Genomic DNA, 21,296 nt, shown 5'->3' on the forward strand with positions numbered 1-21,296 from the left:
TGGGCCCCACAATCACCAGACCTGACTTATCAGATTTCTTTTTATGGGGCCATTTTCAGGAAAATGTGTACTGCAACAATCCAAGAATGCTACAGAATTTAAAGAAAAACGTTTCTGCTGCAGTATGGGAAGTCACAATCGATGTCTGAGACAAATATCTGCAAAACTTGTGTTGTTGAGTCAATATGCACAATTTCACCATCTTCTACATAAGAATCTAAATGTATTAAATGATAGTGATAAAGAATTTGGTACATAAGTGTGAGTTCTGTCTTATCTGAATCATGCTGTATAAAATATGTAATGATACTGTGGGATGGCTGACCATTTAATCACCACCTTTTTGTGATTGTAATGCAGCCAGTGAATTGGCATCCCAATTTTTTCTCAGCAGTTCTCAAGCAGTCAAAGGAAGTACATGTAAACAGACAGTATAATTAAGAATAGTTCCAGTAATCACACAGAAGGTGTAACACCTTTTCACATAAAATACTGACCTCTTCAATTACACCTTACAGAGAAACAGATAATACATGAAATATGAAAAACCATGACATCATATTAAAAATAAAAGGATGATAACTGTTTGTAATGTTTAATCAAATGTGCAACAACCTCACATATATTACTGTATATGGCATCCTGCAATTGTTGCTTATACTGACATTTGTTGAGAACAAATGAATATAAGGCAAAGTAAAAGTATATGTCATTAACATTAATGATGTGACCTACACATAAACATTTGCTTGAGAAGTTTTGGTTGATGATAAAAAAGTTGTAGTATTCAACAAAGTAGCTGTAGAAGCAAACACATTTTATGTAACCAAACAAATCACCTTATCATAAAATCTGACCAATATGATGCAAGAAACAACACTTATCCGTCTATATATTGTAAGTTCACTTCACTTGAGCACATATGCCGAAATCTAGGTGATGCGTACAACACCGTGGCATAGAATCTAATTATTGATAATCCAACCAAATCCCTTTGAACACTTCAGTACTATACTGGGTGCAAGTGGATATGGTACACTCTCATTGTCCTCTGACAAGTTAAATGGCTCACACAGCAAGTTATTGGGGTTTGGAGGTTCTACAGTTCAATGTGGACTGTAATTCAAACTGACTTGACATTCTCCACATAACATGAAGTTCTGGCAGAGATTAAAGCCACATTATATGTCAGAAATAAGTCAAAGTACGAACAAGTGATTAACCACTGATCTTGTGGATTACAAGTCTGACAATTTATCACTTTTACTCAACTCTGAGCATTATGACAGTAGAATCAAGGATTCTGTTAATTGCATGGTGATTACTGGAAGCAAATGTGTTGTAACAAAGTATGCAATGTGGAAAATTTAGTAAGTGCATCAGCTACCATCAAGCAAAAAGTGAATCAAGAAATGTTAGCATGTTGGATGTTCTGAATAAATCTAATGTTAAATGAAAAGTTCCATTGACTGCCTATACAATTAGCATTTTCATTATTCACCAATGCATATTTACAAGCACAGTATCATCAAAACTGCAGCCCAAGAGATCACTATGACTAGCAGCAAAATAAGAAAATGTGACTTTTTTCCACACTGAAACTCACTCTCAAACTTACCACATATTTACACTATCCATTGGTGTTTACACACATTAAATGCAAAATTAATATCACAACTCATGGACTTTTAAATCTTCCCCATATTGGCTATTTGATATAAAAAAATACTAAAAACGAAACCTAATTTGTGTCAGAGAACAGTCTGTATGTAATGAATAGAACATTTATGGTTTTAATGAATAATAAATCACATACTTTAAACAATGGAAAATCCAGGATGGCAGGTAACAATATCATGAAAAGGATAGTTGCTAATAACCATATACCAGAGGTGCTGAGTCACAGATAGCCACAATAGGCACAACAAAAAGACTGTCAGAAAGTGAGCTTTTGGCCAAGAAGGCCTTCGTGGAAAATAGACCACCCACCCACCCAGAGACTTTGGTCATGTGTGTGTGAGTTGCGTTTGCGGGTGCACGTACTTGTGTGTGTGTGTGTGTGTGTGTGTGTGTGTGTGTGTGTGTGTTTTGTCTTTTTTTCGATGAAGGCCTTGTTGGCCAAAAGCTCACTTTCTGACAGTCTTTTTGTGACTCAGTACCTCCGTTACATACTGAGTAGCAGCCATCCTTATCATAATATTGTTACAAATCACATACTTTGTTCTTTTAAGAAATAAGATTCCTTAAAAATGTTGTAAGCTGAGAAACAATGTTTTACGTAAAAGTCACAAAGGAGGGAGAGGGGAGAGGGGGGTGGAAGGAGGGGAAAAGGAGGGAGGTACTTTGCACTGTGTGTCCACCAATACAAATGAAAGTAAGATAATATGCCCTGGCACATTACGTCACAGCGTATTAAGAGAGGATGAAGTCATGGATGGTGACAATGAAATAAGAAGATGTAGGAGTCCATACATGCAATTCGTATTTCCTCTTCCTCAAACGTACTGAAGAGAAAGCAAGAATATTTTACTTATCTTTACATACTATTTTGATCAACTTCTGCACCAAGGATATGCACATTTAGAGCGAGAGGAAAGCTGGCAATGATACATTAACAACAGTCAAGACTGGAAAATTTCTTATAGTCAAAGTTGCAGAGGGAGGATTTAGTTAAAAAATGTTTTTGTTGAAAAAAATCAGGAACCAGCTGCACAAAAGAAATTTTACTTCTTTACCAGTTTCAGGCACTTCGGTGCATGAGTTGTTAAGCAGCCATTGAAACGAGCACATTGTGCTCAGTAGCATTTTCTGCCATTGTGTGGTCACCTCTTTTCTTCATCACAGCTTGGCTGCAGCCTTTCATTCAGGTGGGCAATTGGTTGGAGGTCATGTCTACATAAAGTGTTGTGTGGATATTGCACAGAGTGGGTGTTATACATCATGTGACACATGGGTCATATCCCTGGGGAAAACCCAAGTGCAAAACCTGTCCAATATACGAGGGCTATCCACAAAGTACATTATGTTTTGGAATTAAAAATAAATAAAGTATTGGAATTTTTTTTATTACATACAGATGAAAGCCACACTTAAATACTACTTTTCTACATAGTTGCCATTTTAATTAAGGCACTTATCGTAGTGATGGACAAGCTTGGAAATTCCTTCGTCGTAAAATTCGGCCCCCTGCGCCTTCAACCATGTGGTTCATCAGTAACCCGGTAGAAATACGATTTTTGTGGATTTCCTGGAAAGAGGCACTACAATAAACTCTCAAAGGTATTGCCGAACTCTGCACAACCTCAGAAGAGCAATACAAAACAAGCTCAGGGGAAAGTTGGGCTCAAAGATATTGCCGATTCACGACAACGCCCAGGCCCACACGGCAAATGCTACTCGTGAAGTTCTCGAATCTTTTAAGTGGGAGTTGTTTCTTCATCCGCCGTACAGTCCCGACCTGGCACCGAGCGACTTCCACTTACTCCCAGCAATGAAGAAGTGGTTGGCTATGCAGCGTTTTGATAACGACGCACAGCTTCAAGAAGAGGCAACCACGTGGTTGAAGGTGCAGGCGACCGAATTTTACGACGAAGGAATTTCCAAGCTCGTCCATCGCTACGATAAGTGCCTTAATTTAAATGGTAACTCTGTAGAAAAGTAGTATTTAAGTGTGGCTTTCATCTGTATATAATAAAAAAAATTTCCAATGCTTTATTTATTTTTAATTCCAAAACGTAATGTACTTTGTGGATAGCCCTCGTATCAACCCAGCACAACCTTACTCCAGTCTCATCTCAGTCCACCCTACTTTCATAGTGCCACCTGTGAGAGAAGTCATACCACATGCCACCTCCACTGTGATTTTTCCTCAATATTTTATGATGGAAAGACTACCAACCAGCTGTCCACCTGAATAAATAACCACTGAGAAACAACACAAGAACTGACCACCCAGTGGCAGAAGATGATGCTCAGCACAATATGCTCAATTTCAATGGTTGTTTCACAATCCTTATCACCCGGGTCTTTTCCTGTCCCCAGCACCAGCCTTTCTGAATTAAGTAGATAGGAGTTATCCTTGCAACATATCCTTCATTCACATAATCCTAATCTCTCCACTAAATCCTACCCTATTGGAACAATGGTGGATCACATAAGGCCCACAGTATGTGCATCCCTGGGCTAGACAGTTTTTACCTCCAGATGACACAATACTTCTAGGTTTTTATTTGTTGTAACCCATACATTAATACACCCCTACCACCACTACTGCAGCATGCATCACGCACCTTCAGTAACATGCCTTTCAACTGCTCCAGGCCACTGATCATGATCAGGCAGTTCAATCACCTGCAACCAGGTGTCAGCAGCCCCTGGTGGGCAAATGCTTCTTATATTGATGTGGACTGGATCCGGCCAGCAGTCTGTACACATCAGTAAGTCTGTACCAGTCTTGTACATGTCATTAAACTGTACTGTCTTAATATGTTTATGCTGTCATGTCATGACAAAAAATAGATGATGGTTTCTCTTGACCATGTCTTTTACCATATTCCGAGTTACAACACAAGTAGCGGAAAGTGAAACTTTTGTGAGAACTTTTGTGTGCTCCCTTTCAGAAACTTCATGTGAGCAACTTCAGTGATTGTTTCTCTTGTGTACTTTTTATGGATGCCATACTTTGATCACTTCTGCAGCAACAGAAACCTCTTTAGGCTGTCTTTGACCACCTCGTGGCTATGTTGACAGTACAGACTCAACCGTTCTTTGGTGTACCGTGACTGTTTACCTTCATCCAACGACTTTGCTGCAGTTTGGTGAACTTCTGCTCACGGCTCTGCCAACCCTTCATCGTACTTTGAGTAACAGACATGGACACCTATCAAGCTTCATTTGTGTCTTCGATTCCTCCTCGCATGTTCTTATTGCTATACCAGTTGGCTTCCTTTTCAAGAAAGGCCTCCCTCTCTCAGTTGTTCTGTTAAGTGATCCCTTTTTCACGATATGGCCTGCCTCTCTTAGTAGTTGTGTCAATTATCCCCTGGTTCAGGACCGTCTTCACTCTCTTTTGCTGTATTTTTATCATCAATCACGCACCCGTGCATTAGCCGCCAATGTTGAATTTTTTCCCTGCGCCACACGCAGCCATGTCCGTCTCCGAGTTGTTTTGGCGTACAACCTCTCCCACAACCTTTGCAGCCTTTGCATTTAGGGATGTGATCCTGTGCCTAGCACCTAACAAAGTTATTCGGTAGTGCATCCTTTACTACTGGGATCCGTCCATTTTTTTCCCCTTGGCCAGCATCTATGCTATCTTGGGACAGAATCAATGTCAACATTGCTCAACCCTTTTTAGATATTTATTGACAGCTGGTCATTAATGCCCTTTCCATATTTCCTTATGATATTTGTGGCTTATCTACTGCAGCATATACAATTCTTGCAGCAATGTTCTCAGTTCCTTCTGTTGAATGCTTCCCTCATGAACTGGCTTTTCAGCTCACCTCTTTTTAGAATTTTCGCGTCTGCAATGGCATCCACTGGCATAGCAGTTCACTGTGGCAACACACTGCCCCAGCCATGTCCACCCATCTTCCCACAAGGGGACCACCCCCATGCAGATGATGCAGTTTGGCCATTTGATGCATTCTGCACCAACACAGGCACCTCCAGATGCCTCTTTCACTCCTCCCGTGTTCACAAGGGCACCTGTACCTTCCTGTTGGTGCCGCCTACCCTCCCACTGGACGTGGCTCCTCAGCTTACGGCACCTAGCAGCAATTCTGATGTCACCCAGGCTCTGCCTCTGGGGTGCTGGGGCAGTCCATCGGCCTTTCCTGAAGGTGGAGGAAGGCGTCGGGCAACATTCCCACTACTGCCACATAAGGTTGAGGACCAGCACAGACCTGGAATTGTGCACGTCCAGGACAACTCTTCCAACACTAAGGATGTGTCACCCACCAGCACATCACAGAGGAACAAGCATTTGGTCACTCCTCCCTCCTTGGAGGAGGGATGTAATAACCTGCATATTACTACATCTCATTCGCCCCTATTGCTGCGTGTGTCGTGCATTTTGAGTTGCATGCTGTTCAGCTGCTTTATGCCCCCACCAGAAGTCACTGATCATGGTCTGGCATCTCAATTGCCTGCAGAAGAGAGCCAGTGGCTCCTGGTGGGCGTATGCTCTTTATATTGCCACGCACTGGCTCCAACCAGCAGTCTGTATGCGTTAACAATCTGTACCATTCATTTCTACACAATTAAATTGTATGTCTTACTTAAGTTTATGCTGTCATGTCATGATATAATATTTAAATAGTTGTTTGTTTCTCGTGCCTCTGTCTTTTACCAGGTTACAACAGAACTCATAGATGCTTTCTTTAGGAGATAAAAGTGTATATAGTTAAGGGTAGCTGGAGAGGGAGAGCATGTCACACAGATCTTAGGTTAACAGGGACTTGGTGCAAGGAGGTTCCACCTGGTATGAGGAGGTAGGAAGTCCAAAATATCCAAACTTCCCTAACAGCAATCCCAAATGAAGGAGTACACCTTCACATGTTTCTGTCACTAGTACTGAGAGCTCCTCCTCCTCCTCATCCTGAGGGTACATACCAACCAGACCATGACTCTTTTTACCAGATGCCATTAGTGTAGATTTTAATACTGAAATATTACATGATAAAATCTCAGCTACAGACAACAAATACATTGAGACTAATACAGTAGCACTGGGAACCAAACTCAAGCCAGCAAATTGTCAGTCAGTGCACTTCACCACTGTAACAAGCCACTTACTTGATGATTGTTGCTAAAAAGATCCTTCACACTCGAAAAACTTTAGAGTGCATTTTACCTTTCCTATGGCTCACTCAGGTGGGACAATCTAGAAACCTGTAAGGCACATCTACCTATTTCTACTCACACAGTTTGAGCCTAATCAATAAGCCTCGTCTCACACCCTCTGCTTTTCACTTAAATTGATGGTTTAGTAATGTTTGGGTTTTCAGGTGGGTTGTCTATTAACAGTGACCCACCTGGTATGTGGAAATAGAAATGCAAAGCTCTCTCCACCCTTCCCTAACAGTGACTCCATTAGTTAGGAGTACTGTTATTTACCTTCATGTGTTTATCAGCTGTAACACGAGTTCTTCCTCCTGAACGTAAGTACAGACAGACCATTATTTATTTACTTTTTTACTATAGTAGTTTCTAATATTGAAACATTACAGGATCAAATCTTAGCACACCCAGATGATTTACAGTAAATAACAAATATATGAAAACTCGGCCACAACCCCAAAAACTTGTAAACCATTATTATTATTATTATTATTATTATTAGGGCAAAATATACAGATCAAATAATGCTGCAAGGGTCTGCAGAATGTGTAATACTGGTCAGCAATGATTCAGTTGTTGGTATTGGTTAGGCTACATACACTGTCAACTCCAATGGAAAATGAAAAAAACATGCATTGTAGTACAATAAAGGTCCATGCATAAAATTAAAAACATTTTATTAATTATAACAGAGAAGAGCATTATTTATCATGTTTGCGTGAATCATGCGGAACATGCAACATATACCATAAAACCATCTACTTTATAAGCAATAAGGTAAACGCAGAGTGATGATGCCAGTTTGCTACAATTATAAATGCACTATACGTTTCCCCAACAGAACTATGAGCTATGTGCAGTAAGAATTATTACACAGGCAACTACACAGTAATATACAAATCGAAAAGCTGCTTTCCTACAACAATTCAATGCCTTCAAGTACTGAAATTGTTTTAAAAGAATTTCCATAGTTTTTCTTTAAAAAGAGTTAATATACCTTCTGCCCTGATGTAGGAGAAAAAAATTTCTTACACGAATGAAAACTAAAGCTCAATTAAAATGTTTTAAGTCTAATAACATAAGCACCTTCAATTAATGTGTGACTGTTGACAAACTGTCTTTCATCGTTGGAAATTGTTGGATGATCCACAGTTTCCTCTTTTGGATATTTCCCAGATGATGCAAATGCTGAACAGAAAATAGTTTACACAAAGTAAAGTATCTACAGTTTGTTATATATATTAGATAATTATATCATGCAAGTCACCACTAATAAAACAAACTGACATTTCCATGACAGTCGAACACGTACCTAACATAATGTTTGGTGAATGTACACCCAGATATGAAATGAGGGCATCGGTTCCAAAAACAAATAACGCTCCCAATAAAAATCCAGCTGCCACAGGAGCAAACGCAAATCGACCATCTTTACCATACAAATCAGATTCTTCAGCCATTTCAATAGCTGGGGCAAGCAAAGACCAGTAAGATGCTGCAATCATTACCCCACCTGCAAACCCTAGGCTTAAGTCAAGCAATTTCCGCTGAAATTTAGAAAAGGAAAGACATGTCAATTTATTGGTGTAACTATGTGACAGTAAATATGCAAGTCAAGTACAAAATGATATTACTAAGAGGGTCATACATGTTAATTAAATTATGTACAAAATAAATATTATACAAGCTATTAGATAAACAAAATATCATAAGATTTAAATCAAAATGATGGGGAATTATGAATAGCAAAAAAAAAAAAAAAAAAAAGAGGAGCCCTTGCATCAAATATAGATTGGCTGCCGAGGAACATTTTTCCATTTGCTTATCTGCCAAATGAATTCAAAAAATGGCTTCCATCATCATCAGGATTGGGAAAAAGCAGTGACTGGTTGATGATCATGATTTTCTTTCTGCACAATTCATCTAAAATTATTGCAGAGTATAATACCATACTTTCTAAACCCCCCCCCCCCACACACACACACACATTTAAATTTGTATATCAGGGTAACTTTCCCTTCTAAGGGAATATTCTGCAAGGAAATTGCACATTACGTTGCATTGTGAGTCTCACAAGCCACGATCACAATACCTGCTTGCTCATTTCTCCAAATTTCTGTGTTCCCTGAATGATGCACAACGTCATTCTGTATGTTTTTATCATTATATCTGTCAGGTAAATTACTTGAAGGGCATTAAATGAAACTGACCACATAGTTTTTTTTCCAATAACACATTTGTTCCATTGCCTTCCAGATTGCCTATGGTTCTGCACTAAACACAGTAATTTTGTCAGACAGTCAAAATGTGGAAACATGGGACCAATATTAAAAACCATGATAGCCAGCTTAATTCCTTAATTGTACACAACATCTAATCATTTTTAAATATGATGGTCCTGCATACCACACACAACGGACAAATATCAAGTGCATCCATACGAAGGTTTAATAAAAATGGACTACACAAGTTATATCTGCTTCCCATTGCCAACACATTTCAAAATATTACATGCTTATGATAGCTTGCCTTCGGGTCTGTCAGGAAAAGCAGCCAGAGCTTTGTCTCAATAGCAGCTCACGAAATTATATTCTGTCCCTTGTAGATGTGCTTTGGTTCACTTTACTGATGGTATTACTAAGTGGAAAATGATCATTTATACTAATTTTCTTTTGATGCTCTTTCACTGAATACTATAAGGATATTGAACTTTAATTTTATAGAATTATAATGATAAATCTAAAATAGCAACTACTGTGACAGAGTCTGCATGTATCACTCCACCTGCATCCAAATACAGTGCTATGGGAAGAATAAGCTTATTACCACTTCGATCTTGAGATACTTCTACCCGTAGAATGTAATGACATTTATAAAATGGTTTACAACCATCAGTCTATATTACAATAAAATCCCTTCCTGGTAATATTGATATCCCTACAGCTACTTCTACACAGAACTGTTTTGCCCTGCTTCCAAAGGATTTCACTGATGATAGATGGTGAGAAAACGAACAGTTAGAGCCTGTGCTGCAATGTTAACAAATATACAATACTGTGTCACAGAGAAAGGGTGAGAGGCAACTGACCAACTTCATTGCACAAACTGGTCAAAAATCTGGTACAGTAGGTACCTAAAGCCAGCCTACATACCATGACAGAGAACATTGGATATATTCTTCTTATACATATTTTCATGATTTGAGTATATTATGCCGAGATGACAGATGAGGTTGTCAGGTCATAGTGTTAAGCCAATACAAAGTAAGGTGATAAAATATTTCCTTGTAGGATTTTATTTACGAAGTAAATGGGCCTGAAATGTATATTTCCCACAATATACTGGAGAAGTATGTAGCACAGCAGGCTTAAAGATATAATTGCAGCCGCCCAACTGAGACACACATACATACAGCAATATAGTTAATGAAGTGGAGGTATGTGGCTACCTGCTATCTAATGGCAGCAAAGGGTTAATTGAGCAGATAGGTAGACTAATTGTGCACAATACCCATGTTGTGCTGAAATGCATTAATCTGCTAGCAAGCCATATGTCCTGTGATACAACAAAGCTATGATTGAACTTCTATGCCAGGTTTAAGAACAGCAGGATGCATCATGCGGACTGAAATCTTTTTATCAAGTAAATTGCATGGAGGTGTTTCTTGATCAGTTCCATGGGAGCCTCTCTCAGTTTTTCATTGTTTGGTAAATAAGTGGAGCACGGTTTAATACTATTAAAGAGGCACTCCACAGCATCTGCTCAGAGTTCATTGCTGGGAAACGAGTCTAGAGTAGCAACAGTCCCTGACAATGATTGCCACTCCATTATCAGCCCTCTCACTAGGGTTATCTTTACTACAAAAATTGTAGTCTCTCAACACAGATTTATTACTTTCTCTAAAGTCATCTGTTTCCCGAGTTGAAACTTTAATTCCTCCATGTGATCCCTGGGTCCATTTCTTATTTCACTGGAATATGAACACCTCACACTGAGGTTCCCCTTTTTATTTAACTTGAAGGTTTTACGCAGGAAAGGGTGGGCTGAAGGGACAGTTACTTTGGTTAACAAGTGAATTTCCATACTGGTATTACAACCATCTGAATGATGCTACAGTTTTATGATATAACTTCTCAAAATGTTTTCTCTCCATTTGTTATTCTTTCTTGTCCTCTGCACCCTAGGGGGTGAGGATACTCTTGACTGAGTGATGGTATTGTGCTTTATGTTTATTATTTTGCAGCTATTACTATGAACTTTACTATGAATCAAAGTTTTAATCATCAACTCAAAAAACTTTTTTGTTTGTTTTGGATACCTGGCTACCCCTACCAGATACATCCCTTCCTACAAGCTGCATTCCAAGTTTCCAGCACTGCAGGCAACACAGTGAGCAGTGCCAGTCTGATAGCTGCTCAACAGAGGTCACCTTCAATGGAGGAACTACTCTGCCATATATCCCGCAGGCACCAATCCAAGATTCAGTGACATCATCTGCCCAGGAAAACCAACCAGGAATGAGCTCTCTGTCTCTAACAGCAGCAGCCAATCATGTGACTTCACTGCAGTTATTCACTTGGTATTATAACTTGTGACTGAAGGCTGCAGTTGAGGTCTAAACATGGAGTCTCATCCCACAGTCATATCACTGAGTTGCAACAGTGGCTTAATTAGGGCACCATCCAGGAATAAGGCGAAGTAGTGATGAATCTATAACTGTACAACCTGCACAGACAATTACTGTATTGCTACTTGGACTTAACCTGAGGCAGAGATTATAGTATTACAAGTTTGGTACACTTGTGTTCAGAGCTCTCATCGAAGTTTCTGTAAGATGTTATGAATTACTGTTTCTGGACTCTGACTAATTTATTATGTATTGGTCTCAGAACACTACACTGGTGCATTCATTCAGAGGGACATAACTCATCAGCATAGACCAAGCCACAACAGTTTGCCAGTACATGTCTGAAGTCGTGGTGCATACTGATATCCATGTGTCACAGTACTGTAGCACATCAATAGAGAAGCCAAAGTAAAATGGTGTAGCCCATTAATAGTGTTCTATCGTGACATAATTCATTTTCTGCATTTGAAGGGGAAAACGCTACAACAAGCAATGCTAAGTTGTTGCAAATTTATAGCATCAATGCACCATCAAGTGACAGACAGTTAGGTGTAGTTAAAAAAGTCTGAACGCTGAAGAACAAATGGCAGACAATCTTTCTGTGAAGAATTGGGAATCACAAGGACAAGGGGAGGCCCTAGTTTTCCAAAAGTAGCATATCACAATTGAAGCAATCAGCTGTCTACATCTTGCACATTTTGAACATGACAAAGGTCACCACCTACTAGCTTCGGTGACAATAGTTTTCTTCAAAGTTGTGGCAAATGTTGCAAATGAACGAAGCCGTATATCCTTACATCAGCAAAGAAAATTCACGCCATTACCTTCATCTCAAGAATTTGTTTTTCATTTGTGCAAACAATCAAGTCCCTCCTCCATTTCGTATAATACCTGAGTAATTTACGAGATCTGTTCAAAAAATTCGGTAACTTTGTCCACAACATTTTTCTGCACTTACCTTTTACTTATTGTGCATGGTCTCCTTCCAAATACTCTCGTCCACAATTGATACACTGCTCCCAATGTGGTGTCCACTTCCGGAAGCAGTCTTGGTACGTCTCTTGCTGGATCGCACAAAGCAGCGTCCGCGAATTTTCTTTTACCTCATTTATTGTTGCAAATCTTCATCTTTTCAATGGGATTTTCAACTTTGGAAATAAGAAAAAAGTCCACAGGGGACAGGTCTGGAGAGTATAGAAGATGAGGCAGCACGGCGATTTCATTTTTTGTGCAATAGGCATGCACCAACAGGGATTATCATGATGCAAGAGCCATGAATTGTCTCATCACATTTCAGACCATTTCATTCTCAAATTTTCTCGCAGGCATCACAGCACATCCCAACAGTACCATCGATTAACAGTTTGTCCTTGGGGCACGAATTCATGATGACTTAATTTTTCAAAGCCAAAAGAAACTATAAGCATGGCTATGACATTTGAACTGACCTGATAAGATTTTTTTGGTCTTGAAGAATCTTTTCTGACCCACTGTGAAGAAGGGACCCACATCTCATCATCAGTTGCATAACATATCATCCTAATTTGTGCGATCCAAAAGCTCTTCACAGATTACGAGACAAATGTCTTTCTTGTCTTGACTGAAAGAGATGTGGGATGAACTTGACAGCAACACAATGCATTCCAAGATACTGTGTCGGGATTTCATGATATGATCCAACTGAAATGTTACATTCTTCTGCAAACTCTTGGACAGTCCTGCAATCTCTTGGACAGTCAGTCGTCAACTGGCATGCACAATTTCATTGACATCACTGATATAAGTGTTGTCGGTAAACACTGAAGAGCATCCTGAACGAGTGTCATCTTTAACTTCACTCTGGCCATTTTTAAACCACGTGAACCATTTGGAACACCAAGTATGGCTTGAGCAATCACCATCATAGACGTCCTGCATCATTTGGTGTGTGTCTGTAAATGTTTTCTTGAGTTTCATGCAAACATTTAATACAGATGCATTGCTCCTCTAACTCTTCCATCTTGAAATTCACAAACTGTGTGGCATAATGGTCTACTCAACATAACAATAATTAACAGACATACAACAATGAAACTTCCGGCAATTAGGTATTAAACACAGGTGTATGCAGGGATGCCAACAGCATTTCACTCCAACACACCACTAGTGTGATATTACAAATGTTCTGGAAATTTTTGAAGAGACATTGTATGTGCACTAGTGGTTCCAAATATTTAGTTACTCAATTTGCTCCATTATCAATTTATAAGCTTGACAAATTTGGAAACTTATTATTATTATTATTATTATTATTATGGGCAAATTCTCCCCAGAAATGAAAGACATTAAGCAAATAACTCTATCACTTTTTCTTTGAGTTCTTCTTGTTCTTCCAATAGGCTTTCATTCTTTCTGAAAATGCTGGTTTACGCTCATCCAGCCACTTTGGTCTGTCTGTTTTTCTTTAGGTTGCTCTGATATAACTTCCCATTTGAAAACTTTTTGTTATTATTATTATTATATCTGCAAACAGATGATTGGTTGAAGTTACTACAATAATATCTCAAACTTCACAATTGATTTATGTGTATCTGAACCACAACACCCTATCCACATGTTGTCAACTTTTCTTTTTTTTTGTGGGTGGGATGTTTTTCTCTATTTTTATCTACAGTGAGCGTGACGGTTGAGTTTGAAAATGTGATGGAAGGAAAAATGACGAGGACAGGATTTTTGTAAGTTTCCACTACAGTAAGCAAACATCATTGTAGAACTACACCAGTTCTTACAACGTTACCTAAAAGTAAGTACAACAAGTGGATGAAGAAGCTAAATTAAACTTAAAACAAATAGCCCAGTCACTCTGTGACACAGTAAAACTTTCAACATAAAAGTTTAGGCTGGAATCTAGGAAAGACTTTGAAGTTTAAAACAAGCACCACAGTCACATAATTATAAGCTTAAACAGAAGACATATCCCATTTAAATGTATAGCTGCTTTCTCGTAATAGTAAAAAACAGTATATAAATTTGCAAACTGGAATACACTCATCACATACGTCCAAAACAAGTGAATCCCTCACGACGGTACACTGCCATGGGCAGGCAGAGGACAATGTCCTACACAGAAATACATCAATGTCTCTTTGTTGAAGGTGTGCTACAGCCAGACAGCTGATTTTACTGGGCCTGTACAGTGTGCAGGACTTTGTTTATTTTTGCAAGTTGCTATTTTTGTAAGTTGCTAATGGAGTGCATGATAGAGTAATCAATGATTCGGACATATAAATTTTTCGGCATGTGTGACATAGTAATTTCGTTCTGTGCACTCGTGCTTACAACTCTATACTTAGAAATTTACCTGTACTGTTTTTTGTGAACTTTATGCAATTTTTGTTAATAATGTGTCTTGTGGACATATAAGTTGTGAGTGCTTGCGGCTGCCAATCCCAATGTTGACTATTTCACAGAGTATTTAGTGAAAAAACTTAGAAAGTGTTCTAAGGAAAGTCACTGCTCTGCTAGTGGGCCTGGAGAAGGCTAGCTGATGCCCACTCCCTTCCACAGTACTAACTACATATGTGACATATTTTAAAACACTAGACATCCAGTATATACCATTTTGAACTCTTAAGTCTGCCAGAGCATCACATAGATTGTCAAAACTAGTTGCAGCATAATAAAAATTTTAGCAGCATTGAGATGGTACACACTAAAATTACAACTTTCTTTATGTTTGGAAGTCACTGATACTTTGCAACTGTGTACAGGATTATTGAATACCACTCCGGTTGGTAAAATATTCTTTATTTTAGTGTATGGCCAATTAAATATTTAATTGTTTGACACTGCGTCAGCACACCACAATTTTAAGACCCACCTGAAAATGGCTTCAGTACAAATGTTGAGACCAATCATAGACTAAAAGAAGTTTTACCACTGGGGTGGCTACTGATGAACATATAAAAATCTCTTTGATAAAAAGGAATGGAGCACAACCAAAAGACAATTTTATAAAATACAATCTCAAGATGTGTTGTGTACCTATGTGGTAGATGGCTGTTATGGAGAAATAATCATTAGCAAGAAATCTCTGGGGCTTTTACTGCACCTCAGCTGCATTAGACTTGTTGAAGTCTGTGGAGTTCTGTCTGAATCATCTTCTGAAAACCATGGCTACTTGTAGAAACATAACTGTTTCCAACTCTTCATTTAAAAACACTACCAACAAGGTGCATATACCATCTGGAAGCAACAACAGTAAATGAATACAGAAAACTTTATATGGCCCGCAAAGAGTAGATCAAAATAAAATGCTAATTAGTCACAGGAGCACACAATGTCTTTTATAATAAAGAGAGGAGAGATCTATGACAAAGTTTTCATCATTATATATTGCTAAAGGTATGCAATGTATAATAGATTTTCTGCAATCTCAAGTGCTTGAGGAATGGTTCTGATGGCAACACTATATTTTGTGCAGCAGAACAGGTGTAAAAATTTGCAGAGTTTTAGTTGAAATAGACAATACAGTAAATTTTAAGGAGGATTTTGTCTGGTGTAGAGTGGCTGAACTTCAATGCTTCTCGAGTATATGGATGGTTCAGTAAGATGTTTACTTCAAATATTCTCAGAACATTTAAGATATCATTATTCTGTTTTCTGTCAGATACTTCTAAGAAAGTTCTCACAATACAATGTACAGTCTCCTTTCAGAGCTATATTAATCACAGAGGTATCAGTATTAACTTAGCTTTTTCTAATGGAGTCTTAGTAATTGCTGCTGTTAGTATTTTAGTTATTTTTGTACCTGCACAGGTGTGACAATGCATGAAAGCATCACTGTCAGCACAAAATATGACTACACCAGCTGATGGTAGCTCGACTACAAGCCAGGAAGCTGAATGCGGAAAAAGGGAATGAAACAATATCTGAGTCAATCTACAGGGGAGCAGAGTGTGTGAACATCACACAGGAACAAGCACATAGCATAACACAACACGGCAATCTGTGGACAATAGAACAAAACGAGCATATTGAAAACATTGCATAGTGAGAGGGGAAGGTCAGATCCAAGGTAGTTTATGTCTGTGTAACAATCGCCGGGGCAGGCCTACTGCCACAGGCAAGTAAACATCTAAGTTGAAGTCTCTCCCCATACCACCATTCACATACACCCTCCGTAACAGCATTCTGCACTATTCCATTGCAAACTTAGACACCTCAACTGCATCTACTCGACATTTGGTGGCAGGGATAATAAATCCCTCTCCCCCCTCCCCCATCGAAAAGGTCACGTAGGACCAAGAATGGCCTGGTTTCTGCAGCAGCCTCCATTGCGCAACAAGAGAGGAGGTGAGATTCTACAACAGTGGATCAACCACCAGCAACACTGCTGCAGCTGGCTCCGATGGTGTGGTGGAAGATTATGGAGGATGGGGTAACAGTTGCTCCTAGGGCACTGACGAGCATAAGGAACGATCCACTGGCAAGTGGGGGAAGGAGGACACTGACTGAAATACCACGGGCTCTCTATCAGTAGTGGTGGGAGGTATCCAATTGGCACCCTACCCTGCAGTTGAAGATAGGACAGTAGATGGTGTTGTAGCTGAGACAGCAGGTGAGCACACTGCTGCAAGTGGGAACCTCCCACTGGAACAACATTGCGTCCAATCCTATCTCCTAGTTGGCTCAGAGATGATGGCACTGAGAGTCCAACAAGTCATGGATGCAACTGACTGGAATGATGCTTCAACTGGTCACGGCTGATACCCACCACAAACAAATGCTGATCTTTGTCACTCAGCACTAGACCCAGCAACCACCCCTGCTGCCGGCAAAACAACTGAGTCCAAAAGACAGCCCTGTGAGGAAAACATAGTAGGCCATGACAGCCCAAGGCATGCGACTCAGGTTGCAACAACTTGAAAACACCCTGAAAATGGTGCTGGTGCAACTGATCCGCCGGACTGCACATGGTAACCACCATCATCCAGTATGAGCCAAAAAAACTAGACAGGCAGTTATGAACATTCACATGGTTCACTCCACCTATGGGTTAGACGCTGGGTGAAATGGCGTGGTAGCCAGGTGCTGGACACCATTATGGATGCAAAAACTTGTAAACTCCCATGACACAAATTGCCAACCATTATTGGAGATGAGGGTCTGGGGAGAGCCCTTGATAGCAAAAATGATCAATAACATGCAAATAGTTGCTGTTGGTATGGAAGAAAGTTTGCAACATACAGGAAACTTGACACTGCATCGATCACCAACAACCACATGCTTCCCAAAAAGGAGCCAGGAAATTTCGACACGCTCACTACCTTCAGGGTTCTTCGGAACTGGTGACAGCACAACCTCGTTCTGTGCACAAGTCACCCAAGCCTGCACAAGATTTTTAATATTCTGGTCAATCATATAGATGTGGAGCCATGCTAAAGCTTTCATATGGGAATTACTGCCAGTTAAACACATGCAGCAAATGAAGTATGCGAGTACACAATGCCACAGGGACCACCCACAACTTTACCCTTGTGTGGCAAGCACATCACTGAGCAGATTCCAAGGCAGTCAAAACATAAGCCACACTGCATCTGCTAATGAAGGAGCACACTTGAGCTATCCCATTTGGACTGGTGAAACTATTTGCCAGAAAAGCAGGTTCACAGCTGTGGTCCCCCGAGCCATCAAATTAAAATCCAGCAATGTCCGCTGTAAGATATTGTCCAATGTGAAAAATGATAGCCTCCTGTTGATTGATCTCTGGATTGGATCCTGCTGGCAACTGTGATAGTGCATCTGCATTAGTATACTGGGTGGTAAACCATTGTTGAAAGTCATGGCAGTAATTACTGAGAAACATAGGCCATCTCTGCATCCGGTGGGCAGTCCGACTCCACAGCTGAAAGCGAGGTCCCAGTAAGGAAATCAGGGGTTTGTAGTCAGAGATGAGCAAGAACTTTGCTCCATACAAAAAAGGTCATCACACATTTTAATTCCAAAAATTAAGCATTAAGTGAAGGACTGCTCGATGTCATGTGCAGTCTGATGTGATAGAAGTGTACCACTGCCAAACTGGAAGGCATCGACAGCCAGGGTTAAAACTTTGGAGACCAAGCCTCAGCAATACCTTGAGCCATATTCCTGCATTCAAAGAACCATGTCCAAGTACAGCTCGGGCCAAGATTTTTTTGACGTATGAGCCATCTATAGCTCAAAAACTGGACTTATTTCATATGAGAGTAATGTGTGGATGTCTTGCCACTTGTCCCTTGGCAGGTGCTGGCTTAACGGGACGGTCCTCTTGCCCCGATATTCTTCTAAGTGGTCAGTCTGTGAAGTGTTAAGAGTTTACCCAATGTAAAGGAAACCAAAAAGGAAGTGGAACACAAACACTGCTCGAAGGATGAAAGTCTGCTGACAGTCTGCAGATCACGAGTTTGGCGAAGCTGGTTAAGAGGATAACAGATGTTCATGGCCTGCAGAATGAACTTAACATAATAAGAAATCTTTACCAAAGAGAACTGGAGATAATTTAGGTTCATGCGCACGAACAGGTTGATGATGGCTTTGACGTGCTCGTCTATCTTTGCTAAGAACGTGTTTAAAAAAAGTGCACATTTGAGGAAAAAACTACATTTTCACAATTTACAACATAGGCCATTCTCCATAAAGAGTTGGAAAATCTCCTACAGATTACAAAAATGCTCCTTTCACATGGAGCCCATGACCCAAATTATGTCATCGAGGTAGTTGACAGAAGAAGTAGTATCCTGAGTCAACTGGTACAAATATTGTTGATAAACCACTGGCACAGACAAAATTCCAAATTGCAAGTGATTGAACTGATAAAACCCAGAGGGGGTGTTAAGCACTAAGAAATTACAAGAGGTGGCACCCAATGGCAACTGTAGGTATACGTTGCTCAGGTAGATGCACAAAAATTACTGACTGCCTAAAAACTTTGGCTGCAACTCCTCTGTCGGCGGAACTGAATATGAGTCTATGACATACTGCATCGACCACCTATTTAAAACTGCTGCAAAGGAATACAGCACCATCTGACTTCTGAATCACCATAATAGGGGTGGCCTACTAACTCAACAAAATAAGAGAAATGACATGGATGTACTACCAACTACGGAGGGGTATCTGTTGAGAGGCCAGACAAACATGTGGTTCCTGAAGAGGGGCAGCAGCCTTTTCAGTAGTTGCAGGGGCAACAGTCTGGATGATTGACTGATCTGGCCTTGTAACATTAACCAAAACGGCCTTGCTGTGCTGGTACTGCGAACGGCTGAAAGCAATGGGAAACTACAGCCGTAATTTTTCCCGAGGACATGCAGCTCTACTGTATGATTAAATGATGATGGCGTCCTCTTGGGTAAAATATTCCGGAGGTAAAATAGTCCCCCATTCGGATCTCCGGGCGGGGACTACTCAGGAGGACGTCGTTATCAGGAGAAAGAAAACTGGCGTTCTACGGATCGGAGCGTGGAATGTCAGATCCCTTAATCGGGCAGGTAGGTTAGAGAATTTAAAAAGGGAAATGGATAGGTTAAAGTTAGATATAGTGGGAATTAGTGAAGTTCGGTGGCAGGAGGAACAAGACTTTTGGTCAGATGATTACAGGGTTATAAATACAAAATCAAATAGGGGTAATGCAGGAGTAGGTTTAATAATGAATAAAAAAATAGGAGTGCGGGTTAGCTACTACAAACAGCATAGTGAACGCATTATTGTGGCCAAGATAGACACAAAGCCCATGCCTACTACAGTAGTACAAGTTTATATGCCAACTACCTCTGCAGATGATGAAGAAATAGACGAAATGTATGACGAGATAAAAGAAATTATTCAGGTAGTGAAGGGAGACGAAAATTTAATAGTCATGGGTGACTGGAATTCGTCAGTAGGAAAAGGGAGAGAAGGAAACATAGTAGGTGAATATGGATTGGGGGGAAGGAATGAAAGAGGAAGCCGCCTTGTAGAATTTTGCACAGAGCATAACTTAATCATAGCCAACACTTGGTTCAAGAATCATAAAAGAAGGTTGTATACCTGGAAGAATCCTGGAGATACTAATAGGTATCAGATAGATTATATAATGGTAAGACAGAGATTTAGGAACCAGGTTTTAAATTGTAAGACATTTCCTGGGGCAGATGTGGATTCTGACCACAATCTGTTGGTTATGAACTGCAGATTGAAACTGAAGAAAATGCAAAAAGGTGGGAATTTAAGGAGATGGGACCTGGATAAACTGAAAGAACCAGAGGTTGTAGAGAGTTTCAGGGAGAGCATTAGGGAACAATTGACAGGAATGGGGGAAAGAAATACAGTAGAAGAAGAATGGGTAGCTCTGAGGGATGAAGTAGTGAAGGCAGCAGAGGATCAAGTAGGTAAAAAGACGAGGGCTAATAGAAATCCTTGGGTAACAGAAGAAATATTGAATTTAATTGATGAAAGGAGAAAATATAAAAATGCAGTAAATGAAGCAGGCAAAAAGGAATACAAACGTCTCAAAAATGATATCGACAGGAAGTGCAAAATGGCTAAGCAGGAATGGCTAGAGGACAAATGTAAGGATGTAGAGGCTTGTCTCACTAGGGGTAAGATAGATACCGCCTACAGGAAAATTAAAGAGACCTTTGGAGAGAAGAGAACCACTTGTATGAATATCAAGAGCTCAGATGGCAACCCAGTTCTAAGCAAAGAAGGGAAGGCAGAAAGGTGGAAGGAGTATATAGAGGGTTTATACAAGGGCGATGTACTTGAGGATAATATTATGGAAATGGAAGAGGATGTAGATGAAGACGAAATGGGAGATAAGATACTGCGT

General features: G+C 39.9%; 1 protein-coding gene across 3 annotated transcripts in view; it reads right to left on the bottom strand.

The window, feature by feature from the left end:
• LOC126174778 (zinc transporter ZIP11) overlaps window positions 1-21,296 on the bottom strand; it is a 422,454-nt gene that overhangs the window by 381,292 nt on the left and 19,866 nt on the right. The window contains exons 2-3 of one of the 3 annotated variants that reach the window (XM_049921122.1): window positions 8,156-8,390; window positions 7,930-8,031 (exon numbers count right to left, since the gene is read on the bottom strand). The exons of 1 other annotated variant lie outside the window; for it this stretch is intronic. In XM_049921122.1, the coding sequence (XP_049777079.1) occupies window positions 7,930-8,031; window positions 8,156-8,390 (337 nt within the window). The remainder of the gene's footprint in view (window positions 1-7,929; window positions 8,032-8,155; window positions 8,391-21,296) is intronic. One more of the 3 variants, XM_049921123.1, reaches the window with a different exon arrangement.

The sequence above is a fragment of the Schistocerca cancellata genome, chromosome 3 (genome assembly GCF_023864275.1).
Source record: "Schistocerca cancellata isolate TAMUIC-IGC-003103 chromosome 3, iqSchCanc2.1, whole genome shotgun sequence".
NCBI classification, from domain to species: Eukaryota; Metazoa; Arthropoda; class Insecta; order Orthoptera; family Acrididae; genus Schistocerca; species Schistocerca cancellata.